This window comes from Bactrocera neohumeralis, chromosome 6 (assembly GCF_024586455.1).
Source record: "Bactrocera neohumeralis isolate Rockhampton chromosome 6, APGP_CSIRO_Bneo_wtdbg2-racon-allhic-juicebox.fasta_v2, whole genome shotgun sequence".
Taxonomy (NCBI): domain Eukaryota; kingdom Metazoa; phylum Arthropoda; class Insecta; order Diptera; family Tephritidae; genus Bactrocera; species Bactrocera neohumeralis.
The window spans coordinates 62340443-62358795 of NC_065923.1; the positions used below are offsets into that span (position 1 = coordinate 62340443).

The 18353-nt window shown below is 29.9% G+C and overlaps 1 protein-coding gene across 1 annotated transcript; it reads left to right on the plus strand.

The window, feature by feature from the left end:
• Nucleotides 1–1047: 1047 nt before the first annotated feature.
• LOC126763233 (uncharacterized) lies at nucleotides 1048–9939 on the plus strand. Its single transcript, XM_050480547.1, has 3 exons — nucleotides 1048–1402; nucleotides 3686–4263; nucleotides 9198–9939. Exons 2-3 carry the CDS (start codon nucleotides 4155–4157, stop codon nucleotides 9452–9454), a joined length of 366 nt encoding a protein of 121 aa, XP_050336504.1. The 5' UTR covers nucleotides 1048–1402; nucleotides 3686–4154; the 3' UTR covers nucleotides 9455–9939.
• Nucleotides 9940–18353: the final 8414 nt, after the last annotated feature.

An 18353-nucleotide genomic window follows, 5' to 3' on the forward strand; every position in this document is an offset into this window, starting at 1 on the left:
AAAATTTGAAGTTTCTATGCTTTTTCTTTAAAGAAATTGGGAACCCTTTATATATGCTTTGAAAGATATCCGCTATATCATTAGCAGAGATAATAAAAAAGAGAGAACCCGCTATGTTTTCAAGCAAAACTATGTTTTCAGTGAAAGAGTGGCAAAATCATCGCCCTTAGAATACATGTATATAAGTATATGTATAAAATCCTATACTATCTATCTCGATTAGTTTTGGGTGATACAATAGCCCATGAGGTAATCAAAACTATAATACTCTATAGCAAGATGTGCTGAGTATAAAAAATGCTATTATGAAGAGCTTATGCACAAAAATTTCGTAAAATATTGTTAAAATCATACATTCATATATAATCAACAATCAACAAGAAATATACACACATCTACCGGTATTTTTTTTTGTAAACCATTTTTGCCATGCAATAAAGCTATTTTTACACGCTGCAATTCAGTCCACACCTATCTCAATTATCGGCTAGCCAACATCACTATTATCACACGTCACAAAAAGTGACAGCTTCGTTTGTAATATTCAATTAAAACCGACTGCATTGCAAATTAAATGCGTATTAATCGCTCTAATGTCGGCGTTTAACAAACTGACTTGATTATAATGGAAGATTTCGGCTTCGTAATTGAGTGGGCCGCTCCGACATGGCCATTTATAGGCAGCTTTTGTTAGTGAAGCGCGTGTGAACGCCTGTGCGCGCTCGTGGGTAAGCGCTGTCGTTGGTGGTGTGTGGAGTCATTCCGCTGTCGGCGGGCCTGGCGCTGCCTTGTACGTGCACACACGCCCACACAAGGCGGATGGACGCAGCAAACGGCAAAATGCTGTATAATCGCAACAATCGCCTTGTTAAGTCAATTTCAAAAGTGATTTCAACGCGATGTGATACCTCGTGTTTGGCTAAGAATGACGAAGTTCCATGTCAACAATGCTTCACTTCTCAAGAGAGTGTAATGAGTGAAATTATGGGAGATGTGCAAAAATCATATTTTGATCATGATATATAATTGAGGTTTCTAAAAAAATGCTCACAAAAAATTTTTTTTTCTAAAACAACAAATTTTAATGAAATGTTAAAGTAAAAAATCTTTTGCGGCCATATATATAATTAACTGAACCTTCTCTGCTGAAACACGCAAAAGATATCTGCCAATTCATAGTCATCTCTATTATGTGGTGATGGCAAATAGTTTTGTAGAAAGGAATATGAACAACCGAAAGACAAGAAAACAGTTAACCGGTTCTTGAGAGTTAGTTCAGAAAATTCACGTACATTCCACACATAAATTTATGCAATGAAAAAATGTTTGAAAAAAATTTTAATTTTTGAATTTTATGCCGACTGCGATAAATTACAGTGTCTCTGAATGGCCTGCGGTGTGGGTAAGTTTGGAAATTAACATTTTTGAGAAGCAATATTGATAAACATGCAAATTGACTGCTGGAGAAAAATGTCAAATTTGTTTCGCTGTAACTGTTTTATTCTACAAGTGAAGCCAACAGCAATCTAACTTCAGAATCAAAGCATAAATTATATTTTTAAGCTTAAGGATGATGCTCAGTGAGGATTATGAGCTCGTAAAAAACTTGCCAACAATGTCTTCAAGCTGATATACAAATATCGCAATAAAAATTTCCAGTAAAACTAAGGTTTTTTTTTGCTGCAATACCAACCACTAACTTTTAACGGCAATTTGAATAACAATGCTTAGGCCCTGGTAAAATCTAGAAGAACATAACGCATGGCGGTGCATATATAAGTGGACCGTGATAAACTTGCCAGCATCTTCAACAGAAAAATAAAGAAATAATAGTCCACTGCTTAGCAACTCAGCATATAATTTTCTTGATATTCGATTATAATGTTTGCCGATAGTAACGTCAAACACGCGTAGTTGTCTCAAAAGAATTGCTTGTCATTTAAATGCAGCAAAAAGCATGCCGTTGCTTATGTTATTCGCCATATTTAGCTTCAAGTCACCTTTTCTCGAGCATACTCTGTTAGAATTATTTTTGTTCGCGGCAAAATATCTTAACTACTAAACGGCATGCTCAATGCCAAGCAATACCTGTGACTCAGATACACATATTCCACAAAGTTTTTCAGAATACCGAACTCAGCTTTCAACGGTGTTTCAAGGTTTGACATTTGGGGATACGTGCATTTGCTCAAGATTTGCCTCCAACAGGCAAATTAGTGAATATTTATAACTCCATAACAACCTACTAACAGCAGGGTTTAATTCCTTGTAATACATTGTGACAAAAAATTACCCGGAAATTGTAAACAAAAGGCTAAATATTTCATTATTCATCAATATTTATTTTATCGCCTTCAAAGTAAAAAACGAAAGGCTATTTAATTCATCAAAATATAGTATTATATCTCACCAAGAAGCTGCTCATTTATCGGAACGGCCGATATTGGACCACTACAACTTATCGCTGCCATGCAAAGTGAACGGCGGAATAAAGTGCTTGTATGGAAAGCTTTTGCACTTGTCGAGATATCCTCAAGAAATTTGGCAAGGGTTATAATTTAAGGCAACAAAGCAATCTTTGAAGAAATTAATCAGTTTGAGTCACTATAGCAAATAGCTGCCATACAAACATACCACTAAAAAAATTTTCCGAAGAATATTGTATTTGTGAAGAGTATTACGCTTTTGTTTTTTTTTTTGTATTAAATTGAATTATTGGCACTTTTAGTGATTCAATTTTGTTGAAATATGCACCGCTTCGTTCGAAGCCCTTTTTTAAGTAATTTCATAATGACCCTTCCATAGAAATCCTGTCGAGCTTGTTCTGAAATGAATTTTTCACCAGCCAAATAATTGATAATAGACAAGAATACTTGGTGTCAAATCTGGAATATAAACTTTATGCATAACAAACTTTTAAGAAAGCTCCAGGTGCTTTTAGCGAGTCCTCATCAATTTGTATGGCCTGACGTTGCCAACGTCCAAAGTCTAAAGTATGGTTGTAGTCGATTTGCTTGCTGCTCAATGTAATTCACAACTGATAATTCGCTCCAAGAGATTATATATTCATATATATTCAGTTCTTTCACTTCTGAATGGGTGATAAGTTAAACTGTTCACTATCTGATGTTTCGTAATGCTAAAACAAATATTAGTAAATATTTACATAGATTGCTTCTTGGTGTCTGGCAGGCTTCTCTAAACATTGTTACTAACGTCCAAAAACAACAGAATATGTTGATTTGAGGTTGAAAGACTGACCGCAAAAATACTCTGAGTCACTCCAAGACCTAAGAATTCCGGAACCAATTTTTTCAAGTGACGATGAAGACACATATATATATACATATACAATATAATACAACATATTTTTATGTAATTATGTTAGAAAACTGCAGGCTGATATTCGTATCTCTGTATTTTACTTATATAATATATGTTCTTATCTCTAACGAAGGCATATTAAATTTAGTTCGAACTTTTACATTTCTTTTTGCTTGTTGTTCACCTCTGGTATGCTTTTTTCTTATTTCTTAACTTTTTTTTGTTCAGCTGCTCTGCTGAAATTTTGTTTATCCAGCTCATCAACAAGAGCACGTCACGAATTGTGCTGATTAGTTTTTTTGCTCATATTTTTTTATAATTTTTTTTTTTTTTTTTTAATTTCTTCCTCCATTTTTTCCAGCTTCTTCCCCGCTATACACTCGCTTAGTCGCTCGAGCGTCTCAACGTGTTTACTTACGTGCAAAATACTAACATGTATATGGGGATCGCTTTGCCGGTGCGCGTTAATAAACAAAATAAAATGCTAAACAACAATAATAACAACAACTGAGTAAGCGCAGACATCAGCAGCAGAGAGTGGTGGCATTTGGTTTAAATATGAGCGTCAGCTCGATGTGAATTTCAGTTGAAAACTCGATCTCAACGTAAACAGATCAACAATCAGAACTATAAAGTCCAAGTTGGCAGAAAGCTAAAGCAAATTTAAAGCAAAGCAGAAAAATAAATAAAATTGTGTGTTTAAAAAAATTACTTTCTTGCTGAAAAAAAGCTTTTGAATTGCAAAAGTATAAAAAACTTTGTCAAATCGAGTGAGAAAACAGCATTTTCTATAAAAAATAATAAAATATTTTTACAACAATCACAAAAAAATGTGCTCACTAAAAGTGTGTTTAATCTTCGTCGCGGCAGTTATTGCTGTCAGCTGCTTAAGCAGTACAAATGCTGCCGTATTCACACAACCCGCTGCCTTCCATCCTGGTGAGTAAAACTTTGTTTCAGAAAATGAAAAAAATAGAAAAAAATATTGTAAATCTGTATATGTGTGCGTGCAATATGGTTTTAAATACTGTTGTGAATTTTGTTGCAAAAAAATTATATTAGTTTTGCCATTTGTTGCCTCAAAGTGCTGAAATAAATTTAATTTTTTATAAAATGCAACGTGTCTTATATGTACGCTTATTAGTTTTCATTTACTTATGTATTTGCGCATTTTGTTGAAAAACTAAAAAAATTAATAGTGATTTAGTCACTTTTTAAAATAAAGCATCAAACAATTAAAACAAAAATAACTATAAATTGTTATGAAAAATTGTAAAAATGTGTGATTGTGCATTATTTACATATTTGTGAATTTAGTTGCAAAAAAATTAATATTGACTTAGCCACTTTTTGTTGTGAAGCATTAAATGATTGCGTATTAAGGTTAAATTTTAGTTGTTTATCAAAAATTTTATGATTTTAAGGCTAAATTTGTTCTGAGAGACTCTAAATACTAAAATATTAATGAGAATTTTAAATAAAGTAAATAAAAGTATATAAAAATGTTCAAAGTCCACAAATATATTAAAAAAAACTATTTGATATGTTCGTTAGTTTGTCTTTTATTTTTGTATTTATTACCTTAACTGCCTTGTTTATATGGTTATACTACGTTTATGTGCTTTTTAACGATTTTTGGCATAAGTGTAGGCAGGTTCGTTGCTTAAGTCTTTAGTTTAAAAGTCTTTTCTTTATTTGGTGGCGCGTAGGCAAGTGGTATGCGCTTAGAAATTGAAACAATGGAATTTATCGTTTATAAATAAAAAATATTTCTAAAGCTTTATCGTAACACGATTAAAAAAAGTTGTATTAAGAGAAATATAATTAAAAAATAACTAAAAACATTTAATCTAAAATTTAACAAAAATTGTTACAAAGGAATATAAAAACTTAAAAATGTTAAACAACATTTTTTTATTAAAAATGTATAGTCATTAAGTTCAAAACAAGTAAAAAAAATATTTTTATATATTTTAGTGATATAGTTTCTTTTAAATTTGTTTTAAGTCATTAAGTTCAAAACAAGAAAAAAAAATTTTTATATATTTTATTGCTATAGTTTCTCATAAATTTGTTTTAAACATAAAAAAAAGTTCAAGCCAACTTTAATTAACATAACTATACACAAATTTGCTGAATTCTTTGCCATCCACAACTTTTTCCCACATCTTAAGCTGTTTTCCTTGACACACTCAACAATTTTATATATAAGATCACACTAAAAACTACTTTTTCATAATATTCCAAACGCATGCGCACATTTTGCCGGCACAACAAGCTCTACGCGCATCCTTGACTTTCATTTTTTTCCAACCATATTTTTCCGTTCTTTTAAGCAGCATTTTTAAGGCGCCAATTAATTACGTTTACGCGATTTTAAACAAAACGTAAATTTTGCAAGACTCGAAAAATGTACCGGTTTTTTGCTGTTTGCTAATCACCAAAAAAATTAAAAAAATCGCACAAAATTAAGTAAACAACGTGACTGTGAGCAAATGTTCAGCAAAATATTCTAAAGCGCCTTGCTTGAAATGCAGTTAGAAAAACCCAGAGCGCGACCTCATTTCAAATGGAACGGAACTGAAATCGAAAAATTCCCGCCACAAAGCTGTTTTGAGCACTGATTCATTGCTCTGAGCAATATGCGTATGTACGTATGTATATATATTTGACTTTTTGGTTAAACCAAAAAATTTGCATTTGACGTCAGTGAACGCCGTCCAAAATACAATGAAAAAAGTTTAAAATATACAAAAACAAAAAAAACGTAAAAAGCACAAAAGTAAAATAAAAACAGTTTCAACTCTGCTTCTTGATTTTGACAATACACACACTCACATGCAAATATTAGTTCCAGACCCTTGTCGCTATAGTAATTGGCGGCGCTGACGTCAAAGCGCTCAGCGTACGAGTGATAAACGATAAGCGCGTAAACAAGAACCGGTAAAACTACACCGGCGGGCAAAAACAATACACAAAAACACCAAAAAAGCGGTTGCCGAAGAATTCCACTGGCATACATGTAGAATGCGGCTCAGCTTTTACGCGCTTACATATGCAAATACACATAATTTGTTTTTTATTTTTTTTTTGTTGAAACTTATTAACCAATTTTCTAAATATTACGCTTTTGTTAATCATTCATTAGTATTAATCGTTTTTTAAGACGCAGCAGCAGCGCACGCATCTGTACTTTTTTGTTTTTGTTGTTGGCTTTTTAGTGTCACTGTGTATTTGGTTAATTATGTTTGTTTTTGTTTTTCGCTAATTTATGCTGCTTTCGGCTGAATTCAAGCATGCCAACTAGCTACAATAAACTAAGTAAATACTTTTATGGCGACAACGCGACGCCTGGAAGCTGAAGGTCGTTTGGCAAGGCCTGTTTTCTGCTGGTTTTGTATGTTTTGCTTTTTTACAAATGCGGTAACATATTTTGATCGCTGCTTTTATGGCACAAGGAATTGTGGATTACTTTTTTTGTTTTGATTTGCAATTATTTTTTGAACTTATTTATTTAATACAATTTTGATAAAATAATAAAAATAGTAAAAACAATGCTTTATTCAATATTAAAAATAACTGTTACAAAAATATTTTTTTTTTGGTTTCAATTAAAACGATTTGGCATGAGAACGAAAAAATTAATAATTTTGAAAAAAAACTATGAAAACTAATATTAATTAAAAATATTATAAAATTTATTTTTTCAAATTTTTCATATATTTTATAAAATTAATTTTTTTTTAATTTTTTAACCAATTTTATAAAATTTTTTTTTTCAACTTTTTTAGTTTAATATGTTTTTTATTTAAAAAATTACAATTGTTTAAAAAAGTAAATACAAATTTTAAAAACTTATTTTTAAAATATTTAATTTTAATTGTTTTTTAGTTTTTTTTGTTTTTTTTTACAATTGCATTTGTTTAAAAAAGTAAATACAGATTTTAAAAACTTATTTTTAAAATATTTAATTTTAATTGTTTTTTAGTTTTTTTTGTTTTTTTTGTTTTTTTTAGTTTAATATGTTTTTTATTTAACTAAAAATTACAATTGTTCAAAAAAGTAATTACAAATTTTCAAAAACTTATTTTAAAAATTTTTAATTTTATTTTTTTTTATTTTTGAAGCGTATTTTCTCTAATTTAATATTTCTTTAATTTATTAAAAAACATTTTTAATTTATCTTGATCCATATTTTATGTATATTTTTCTAAAATTAGATTTCTAAAATTTTTTTAGCACCTATTATATCGTTCTAAAATTAGATTCCTGAAATTGTTTTACCATATTTGTGTTAATTTTGCGATAAAAATTTTTGCTTCAAAGCATTTCTTCCTATATATTTACATATATATGTATATGTATATGTATACATACATACATATGTATATACATATATGTAAATATAGAGGAATAAATGCTTTGAAGCAAAAGTTTTTATCGCAAAATACATACATATACATATATAACTGACTTCAAATCTTGAGCATTTTGCGCATGCGCAAATTATAAAAATAGCACTGAACTCACACGCCAAATGCGGCAGACGTCGTGTCACGTTTTTTGCATTTCTTGAATTTATTTTCTATTTCATTAATTGATTTTTTTCTAATAGCGCTGTCAATATCGCTGACGTAGCAATCTATTTCGACACTTTTGCTTAATGAATTTTGTGTCGATTTTAATGACATTGTTGCTTATAATGAGTAATCAGTATTTTTTTGTTATATGTACAGAATTCGAATGAGTTCATACATTCATGAATGTTTCTATACAAATTGCTGGCTATGTAATTAACAACAAAAGACTGACATTTAATGGTTTTAAAAGTTTATAAGTAAATATGTATCGATGCTTTTTCATGTCTTAAATCTTTTGTAAATCAGCTGTAGTTTGAAAAAGTTCGCGCCATAAGTCTTTTGTTAGACTAAAGCAAAAAAATAATAGATGCCATTAATTGGAGCGTATTAATTAAATTTAATAGCTTAAGAAAAAAAATTAGCATTTAAAACAAAAACTAGGCAATTCAGTAAATAAAGCTGAGGTTGCTGAACTCATAAATAAAAATGTGAAAATAAAACAAAAACAATTATTACAAAATATGCAGACTATTAGAAGCAATGCAATTAATTAAAAATGCGCTTTAAATGAAAAATTTTATAATTATGATATTTTATAATTTTTTCATAAAAATGTTTTGCACAAAAGTATCCATTCGTGGTGGCAACATTAAAAAATTAATTACATTTTCACACTACCAAATAGCATAATTCACACTTCAAGCAAATGTATGTAAAAAAAAATAGATTCGCATTAAATTGCAATTGCTGGCAACCTTCAGTTGGCAAGTTCGTTGTTTAAGTCTTTTATTTTACACTACAAAAGCGCGCACAAGCCGCAAAGGAAGCACTTCCTGCTCAGACACACAAACATGCAGACAATTGCATACAATTTTGCATATACACGCACAAATTCACATAGTTGTAAGCAGTTATATTTCAACAGCACCCAATGCATACAGTGCAACAACAACAACCGATGCTTGGCATGCAAAATTCGCACGCAAAAACATTAAGCGTTACACGCGTTTTCACTGCTTTTAGTTGTTGTCATTGTTGTTGTCTTTTCATATTATAATTACTTCCTCGTCGTTGAGCTGCGCTTAGCCGACAGCAACAGCAACAAAAGCTATACAGCAAGCATAATAAATCGCAATGCAATCAATACGCGCCAACACACACACACACGCATATATGTATATTTTACATATATATTTCTATATATATACATATTTATATACGCGATATGCATATTTATCGCATGAGTAATAAAACAATTTATTAACTTCCGCTTTCTCTCTTTGCTCTTTTTAGCACATCGTGGCAAGTGCTTCGACAAGATCACCCGTCGTGCCATGCTGCCGAACAAGGAGTACAAGCCGAAAGGCATTTGCGCCGTCATGACATGCGACATACACAGACAGACGATCAATATTGAGACCTGCCCGTACGTGGAGATGCCCGGCTGTGAAGAGTTGCCCAGCGATCCCAATTGGGCGTTCCCCAAGTGCTGTGCGCAATTCAAGTGCACGGACTTCAAGACCGGCAAGGAGTTCATTGTGTCGGCGTAGAGGCCATTAAGCTGCGCTGAGCGGAACAATAAATAAATTAAAATAATAATGATAAGAATACTCAAGTGCCGCATGCCACGCGTTGAAGGCCGGGAAGGCAGTGTTGGGTGCAGTATGGCAGTGCGAAGGGCGGGCGTGAGTAGGGAGGCGTGTGTGTGCGCGTGTGGCGCGAAAACGTGATTTTATGCTTTTACTTACCATTACTACCTTTAACTACTATTAAAACTACAAAATACTATTTTTAAATGTGTGAATCGTCTACAAAGTGTGCGTGCCTGCAGCGATAAAGCTCTTTTGAGGAGCTACTACTCTGGCTTTAATTATGTTATTCTAAATTTTTTGTTATTACTCAACTGTCTCACTCATTAAAAACTTCATTAGTGTGTAAGATTATTTATTGAAAAAAAAATCAAAATCAAAAACAAAAACAAATTGTAAATACTCGTTTTTCGCCTAAAGTTTTAGTAAGAAAATATTTTCGTTAATTTTTGTGATTATAATTTTTATAATTTAAAATTTTAATTTCTAATTATTGTAATGAAATTTTTGTTTGATTATTGTAATTAATTTTCTATAATTTTTTTTTATTTTTGTAATTAGTTATTTTAATTTTTATAATTATTGTTTCCTATTCTTGTAATTTTTATTTGGTTTCTGATTTCACTCAAAGTTTTCCTTAATAATTTTTTTTTCTAATTTTTTCCTAATTCTTTTAATTGAATTGTTACAATTTTCATGTATATTTTTATTTTATTAATTTCTTTTTTCTTTATTAAATTAATTATTTTTATATATTTTTGTGCGTGTGTTGGCGTGTTTTTAAATAATTGTAAGTTAATTATTTAAAATTTGTAAAGTAAAACTCTCAACTCATTAATTGTGGGTTAGCGTTCTTGGCTTGCCCATTTAGTTTTAGCATTAAATGTGTATTAATTATAGTATTTATTAGATAAGTTTTGGAAGAAATGAATTCAAATTAAAAACAAAACATAAAAATTAAATAAAATACAAAATATAAATTAAAAAGTGGCTTTTATTTAAATTAGCTAGTGCCTTAATTTGTCGATGTCGATGTGAAAATTATAAGAGCAGACCCTGAATATTTGGGGTTTCGGATACTTGGAACGCAAGGGTTCTTTCGTATAGCAAATAAAGACTTGAAATGATATTAATCTGGGACTTTAAATTCTACTACGAACTCAAAAAAAATAAATAGACCTGATACGCGATTATTAATTAATTTACAAAAAATTGAGTCTAATCCAGGAAACTGTAAACAAAATTCATTGAAAAAAAAGAAATTGGTCTTCCATATGTATCTCTGTCACTATTAAGGGGGTATTCTAGTCTAGAAATCTGAAAAAATCTAAATTTTTTTTCATAATTCCCTTCTGATATTCAAAAAAATTTCCTTAAAAGGATTTTTCAAAACTCAAATTATTTTCAAAGTTATAGCCATTTTAGTGACGTGGCAACTAGACCGGTAGAGCGAATATCGTATAACGTAAAACTTTAAACGCGTTTCTCTCAAAACTCCTTTTTTTGATGCGGTAGCCACAATATCTCAAGTTCTAATCAGTCGATTTATTTGAAATTTGACATGGATATTCTTTAAATATAATCTCTATCACTAGAAGCAACAAAAAATAAAAATTTGAAATTTATAATATTTTAGAAAAAATCGACAAAATTGAAAAATTAATGGAAAAATCGTCCTTTTTTTCGAGAAGCCGCCATTTTATGAAAATTTTTTTTTTTCAGTTTTGCTGCTTTATGACATATCGACATTCGTACTCATTAAGAATCTGTCATTGTTTTATTTTTCAGATGACGACAAGGGTAGAAATCATGGCGATGAGGACACGGCCTCTTTTTTCCCCCTTTTCTTCAAGGATGCATAACTCGATGAAAAAATGTTTTTTTTTTTTAATTTATTTTGTTATTTTATTATTTTTCTTCTAAGTTTATTAAACAAATGATAAAAAAACGGATAGTAAAAATATCTAGTGCTTCTTTTTTATTAATTGTTGAAAAAAGCTCGAAATTCGAGCCTCTAGACTAGAATACCCCCTTAACTAGTCTTTCTTAGAAAATATTGATGAATGTCCGTTTTATGGCTCTCTCAGGTGAACAAATATTAAAATGTTTCACTTGTCGTTATATTTTTGTTCAATAAATTAAGATGAATGTCAGCTCTACGGTCTCTCTTCAAACTTTCTTAGAAATTCTTCTTGATTTTTAAAACTATTCTGAGTCGATATTTCGTTTGCTCTCTCTTCCTACTTTTTATCAAATACCAACTTCTAACTCCACTTTCAACATTTTAACTTGAAAATGGCTCGTTTTTCTATTTTGGGTATATTGAAGCATAGCAAGTCTTCTCCGGCAAGTAGACGTTTAATTCTAATAAAATTTTAATATTTATATAATAGAATATATATGTATATAATATATGGTAAATGTGAAGTTTAAACCCTTATTTCTTTCACCCCAGTCTACTAATATTACATAAGTTCCAATCATTTATATTCAACTCCATATCTTTTCTCTACATCTTCAACACTCTCTTTGCACAATAGCTTGGCCTAAAATAAAAGCGAGTCATCGTGATTCACGATTATTTCATTACCAAAGGCAAAATTAATTTCCACGAAAAAGTTGCAAGCATTCATTTATTGGTACAAACATTCACTTATTGGTACAACAACAACATTTATTAATAAATTCAATTCATACTTTTTAGGACAAAGTTCGATTTGAAGCAATAGAAATTCTCTAAAACCAATGATTCGGCGAAAAATTTGTATTTTTGATTGTTTGCACAAAAGTTATAATTTCATTGCATAGTAGATTGCAGATGAATCAGCAAATTTAATGGCAATTACTGCGATAAATAATATGGTTACTTTAATTTTCGACCAAATACTTGTTTCTTTTGACTGCTTGAAAATATATTGTGAATTATAATGACTTAAAATTAAAAAAGTGAAATAAAATATAGACTAAATTAAAAAAATATTAAAATATTTTTGATATTAAAATAAATATAAAATATATAAATTATTAAAATATTAAATATTAAAATAAATATAAAATATGTAAATTATTAAAAATAAATATAAAATATATAAATTATTAAAATATTAAAATTTTTTTAATTTATATATTTTATATTTATTTTAATATCAAAAACATTTTAATATTTTTTGAATTTAGTCTATACATTAAAATTTTTTTATATAGAGCTTTTTAGTATTTAAACATATTTTAATAAAAATTTAACTGACGATTCTAAAACAAAAAATAAAATAAAAATTTAAGTAAAAAAGAAATATTGTACAGAAAATTTAAATTACATAATACTTAATATAAATCTTCAATAAAATAAATAATTTTTAACAATCAAAATATTATTTTTTGAATAAAACAATTTCAAAATTACTCGAAAAAAACATAAAAAAATCTTTCTTCTAGAAAAACTAATTTTATTAAAATATTAATTCTCAAAATTTAAAAAGATATTTTTATTTTTTTATATCAATATTGTTAAAAAAATGTTTATAAGATAAAAAGATATCAAACGCTTACAACTACATTTGGTGGAATATATTTTATTTCAGAAATTTTTTTTTCTATTTTTCACGATTACATGTTTTAACATAATACTTTAAATATTACAGAAAATATGTTTGAAAAATATCAATGACAAGATAAAATAGTTAAAATTTAAATAATTAAATTAAAAAATTATGCAATGAGCGACTGCAAAATATAAATTCCTTCGTATATTAACGAATATAAAACGAGTAATAACATTAAATTATGTTGCTTCTTCTTCTTTACTGGCGTAGAAACCGTTAACAACAGTGCGCCAGTCATTTCTTCTTTTCGCAAGGTGGCGCCAATTGGAGATTCCAAGCGAAGCCAGGTCCTTTTCCACCTAGTCTATCCGACGAAGTGGAGATCTGCTACTTCTTCTGCTTCCCGCGGCGGGTAATGCGTCGAATACTTTCAGAGCTGGAGTGTTCTCGTCCATTTGGGCGAGATGACCTAGCCAGCGTTGCCGCTGTCTTTTAATTCGCTAAACTATGTCGATGGCGTCGCATATCTCATTGTCGATTGTCGTTTCTTTTAAGTCGTTCGTGAGTTATAGCGTCGCAAACATGGAGCAAAATAAAGAGAAAAACGGCATATTTTACAGTACTACTACGATAAAGGCAAAAATGCATCTCAAGCCGCCAATAAAATTTGTGCAGTTTATGGACCCGATACAGTTTCCACCGCACAACGATGGTTTCAACGTTTTCGTTCTGGTGTAGAGGTGGTCAAAGATGCGCCACGCTCCGGAAGGCCTGTCGTCGAAAATTGCGATAAAATCGCTGAATTGGTCGAAAGAGACCGGCATAGTAGCAGCCGTAGCATCGGTCAAGAGCTGGGCATGAATCATCAAAAATTCATTTCAATTTCAATAAAAAAAAAATTCAATAAAAATACCGCAATACTTTTTTGACAACCCATTATAATATACAAAATTTGAAAAGTTATCAAACCGTAAAAAAAATAGTTAATAAATTTACATTTGAAATAAACAAAATTTCAAAAATATATATATATATATTATTAAATGCAAAATATAAAATATAAATGAAAAAGGTTTAGCAACTTTATTTTATCATTGCCATTTAATTTAATTTTATTTTTTTTTTTGTCATACAAATACCCCACTTTCTTGAATGTTAATCGGTGAAATTCCTCAAAAATGCGTAACCATTTGTTTGTCTACATATTTTGGTGACGATATTGCTGTGCGTTTTAAATAATTCATTAACCATTTTGGCAATGCAGATGGCTATAAAAAATCTACGCAGTTCATGAAATTTAGTTTAATCGATTCAATAGAGTCAAAAAACTCAACGAGTTCGAAAAATCAGTAGTAAATGCCATTAGTATGTGTGAAAAATTATGCGATGCGTAACAAAAAGTTATTTTTGGTGTTGTTTTGCGCCAAAATATTTGTTTACAAACAAAAGTGTGCCTTGCGCCAATTTGTATAAATAAATGTTATTTTTGTTTTTGGAATATACATACGTACATTTAACTATTAGTAACGACCAAATACAAAAAAAAATTTCGTCAAAACAAAAATTCGTAGTAAAAACGTAAAATAAAATACCTAAACAAAAACTCTCAGAAATCATAAGTCCATAACCTTTGACGCAGAGATTCACAAAAACTAAATAATAAAAAAAAAAACAAAAAATGTGAGGTAAACAACATCACCGTCAAAGAAATATTACAAAATGTAAATATTACAAATACAAGTAAGTGTCACTCTTTGGCTACTTAGCATTTTAGTATACACCAAACTCATGACCAGAGTTGTTTATCTCCATTTTTATATAAGTAAAATGAATATCATCAGCTATTTGGTTAAAGTTCAAAGCTATATTTGTTGTTGCTACAATTTTTTGAAACTTTTGAGTTTCCACAAAGTTTCGACGTTTTAAAGAGTACAATAATAGAGAATAAACTAACCGATAAACCAATAACAATAACTTTATTTCTTAATACAATTAGTAAGTAGTGGAAACTAACACCTTAGTAAACTTAGTCCCATAAAGTTTAGCAATTTAGCTGCTCATTAATCGCAACATATAATTGAGTGTCTCGTTAATTGTCTAATACGTAGGTTGCTATATATATTTCTGGCCTAATAATGTAAATAGGCATATTTATCAACGAAAATGTTTTTTTTTTTTTTTTTTTTTTTTTTTTTTTTTTATTTTTTTTTTTGTCGATTGCTGTTTTGTTTCGGGCTCATACGCATAGATCCATGATTCGTCACCTGTGACGATCTTATAAACGTCTTTTGAAGCACCGCGATCGTATTTTTTCAGCATTTCTTTACACCAATCCACACGAGCCTTTTTTTGGGAGAAATGCATAGGCATGCCTCTATCTGAAGGTATGTTACATGACGGTCTTGCATTATCAGTTCACGTACGGCATCGATGTTTTCTGGCACAACGGCTGTTTTTGGACGACCTTCACGGAATTCGTCTTTGAGCGAGCGTCAGCCACGCTTGAATTCGTTGTACCAGTTTTTCACAGTGCTATAGGATGGTGCTTCATAGCCATACAAAGATTTTAGTTCATCGATGCACTCTTGTCGTGATAATCCACGTCGAAAGTTGTGAAAAATGATCGCACGAAAATGTTCTCGAGTTAATTCCATTTTTTGGCCGAGATGAATTTTTTAATTCCCTGTAAATAAAACAATTCACGATTAAATGACAAAACGTTCTGAGTGATGTTATGCTAAAAATGTCAAACTTTCCAATGGAAATGTCAGATTGCATCTGGCAACACTTAGTGTTGCCCTAGGCCAGAATATATATAGCAGCCCTCGTATATAATGAGTTGACTATAAATCTAATCTCTATTTAACATAAAAAGATGCAGTTAGCTAACTGTTTATTACGCATTTAATTGATAATTAGTTGACAATTAATATATTAGCAAATTGTTCAATTTATTTATTGACAATAATTGAGTCAATTACCTAATTGTTTCATTAATATTTAAGTGCAAATACCAAAATAAAGTCTCTGGCCACTTTCTAATGAGCAGTCTCCAATAAATTACGGCATTAAGTTTGGAACTTAAAACTAAGAGTTAAATTATGAAATAATATTTTTTATAAAAACGCCAAAATCACCATAAGATCATAAATTATAAAATTTATATTTTCATCGTAAAAATTCAATGAATTTTTAGTCCCAAAGATAACAAGACAATCTTTTTATTTTTTGTATTTCTCAAATTGTTTGTAAACAAATTTAGCTGAACTCTCTAATGAGCGACCTTTCACTTCTCAAAAGACACGCATTTAAAGAAACACGCCCCGCATTATTTCGACAGTGTGGAGAAAGATTAATTAGACTAAGCATAGCAAAAATGTGTGGCAATTAGCATAAGCCAGCTATGGCTTGCTAAATTGCGTTCTGTGCTTTATATAGCATGTTTTGAATTTTTTTTATTAAAGCTTGTCATTAAAAACGATGTAGCGTAAGAAAAAAATATTTATTTAAAAAAATTTTAAGTAGAAATTATGTTTTGAATAATATGTATGAATAAATTATTTTAGAATTTATATTGAGCAGCATACGTATGTATGTATATTAAACAAAAATGCGTTCTATGCCAATAAACTGTAGACTAAGCTACGAATTTGGTACGATAAAAATTGATTTGAGCAAAATAAATTAAAATATCCATTTAACGTAGAAAGAAGTTAAATATACTCTTGCAAAAAACCCCAATATTATTATTATTTTTTTTAAATTTTTTTTTTTATTAATTTTTTTAATTAACTGAACTTTTAAAACTTTGTATTTTAAATTTTTTCATAACTATTTCAATATATTTATTAAGTTTTTCACTATGTTTTTTTAAATTACTTAGATATATACAAACATAAATATATTTGGCAACATAAATGAAGCAAAAATACTTTTATTTTAAACGAATGAAATTAAAGACTTAAGCAACAAACTTGCCTTGGCTAAAATTATGTACACAATGTGAAATATTAATTCAATGTATAATGAATTGTTTTGACTATTTGAAACATATCCCGTTTTTTAATTTTTTATATAATAATTTTTATTTTTTTATTATAATAATATACATATATGTAAATATAGATATATTTTTGTGGAAAGGAGTGCTTGTTGTAAAGAAGAAGTCATATTTCAACAGGATGACGACCCAAAACAAACATCCAAAATCTCGAAGTAATGGCTTGCCGAACTAAACTACTTATTGATGCAGTGACCAGCCCAAAGCCCTGATCTCAATCCGATTGAGAATTTGTGGTCAATCGTCAAATGAAGGTTAAGATAACACCGATAAACCCCAACGAATCTGGACGAGTTTTGGCAAGGAATACAGGGATAATTACATAGCATTCCAAATGCATTTATTTGGTCAGCATTTGGTTGAAAGTATACCAAACCTTGTACAAAGTGTTTTGTGTAATAAAGGGTTATTGATTAATACCAGAAATTAGCTATTTTCTGAAAGTTTCTGTAAGGTGCAAAATTGAGTACGTTTGAGTTGGTTCTGTTTTATATAATGGGTTGTCAAAAAAGTTTTGCGGTATTTTTATTGAATTTTTTTTTATTGAAATTGAAATGAGTTTTTGATGACTCATGCCCAGCTCTTGACCGATGCTACGGCTGCTACTAGGCCGGTCTCTTTCGACCAATTCAGCGATTTTATCGCAATTTTCGACGACAGGCCTTCCGGAGCGTGGCGCATCTTCGACCACCTCTACACCAGAACGAAAACGTTGAAACCATCGTTGTGCGGTGGAAATGGAAACTGTATCGGGTCCAAACTGCACAAATTTTATTGGCGGTTTGAGATGCATTTTTGCCTTTATCGTAGTAGTACTGTAAAATATGCCGTATTTTCTCTTTATTTTGCTCCATGTTTGCGACGCTATAACTCACGAACGACTTAAAAGCAACGACAATCAATCAAACACGTGTTAGCGCGTGAAATGAGCTTTCCAAAAGGTATAGCATGACCCGATGCGACGAATAAAACTAGAACTACGCGCTTTCAGCGCCAACTAGCGAAAATACCGCAAGACTTTTTTGACAACCTAATATTTTTTTCTTAGATTTCGGTATTTTTTTTTTATATTATTTATTCGGAATTGAACATGAACTAAATGGATAAAAAGCTTTTTAAAATTTCTTTGCTTCTATACTTATGCAGATATGAACGCACGAAGCACAAATTTATACTCAGTTTTGCTCCCCTACACAGATTTTGTCCGGAAAGTAATAGGACTGAGTCGATTTAAAAAAATTTATTGAACCAATCATTA

Coding starts and splice junctions, on each gene's coding strand:
- LOC126763233 (XM_050480547.1), top strand. CDS start 4,155: ATGTGCTCACTAAAAGTGTGTTTAATCTTCGTCGCGGCAGTTATTGCT. Junction 4,264..9,197: donor ACCCGCTGCCTTCCATCCTG/GTGAGTAAAACT, acceptor TGCTCTTTTTAG/CACATCGTGGCAAGTGCTTC.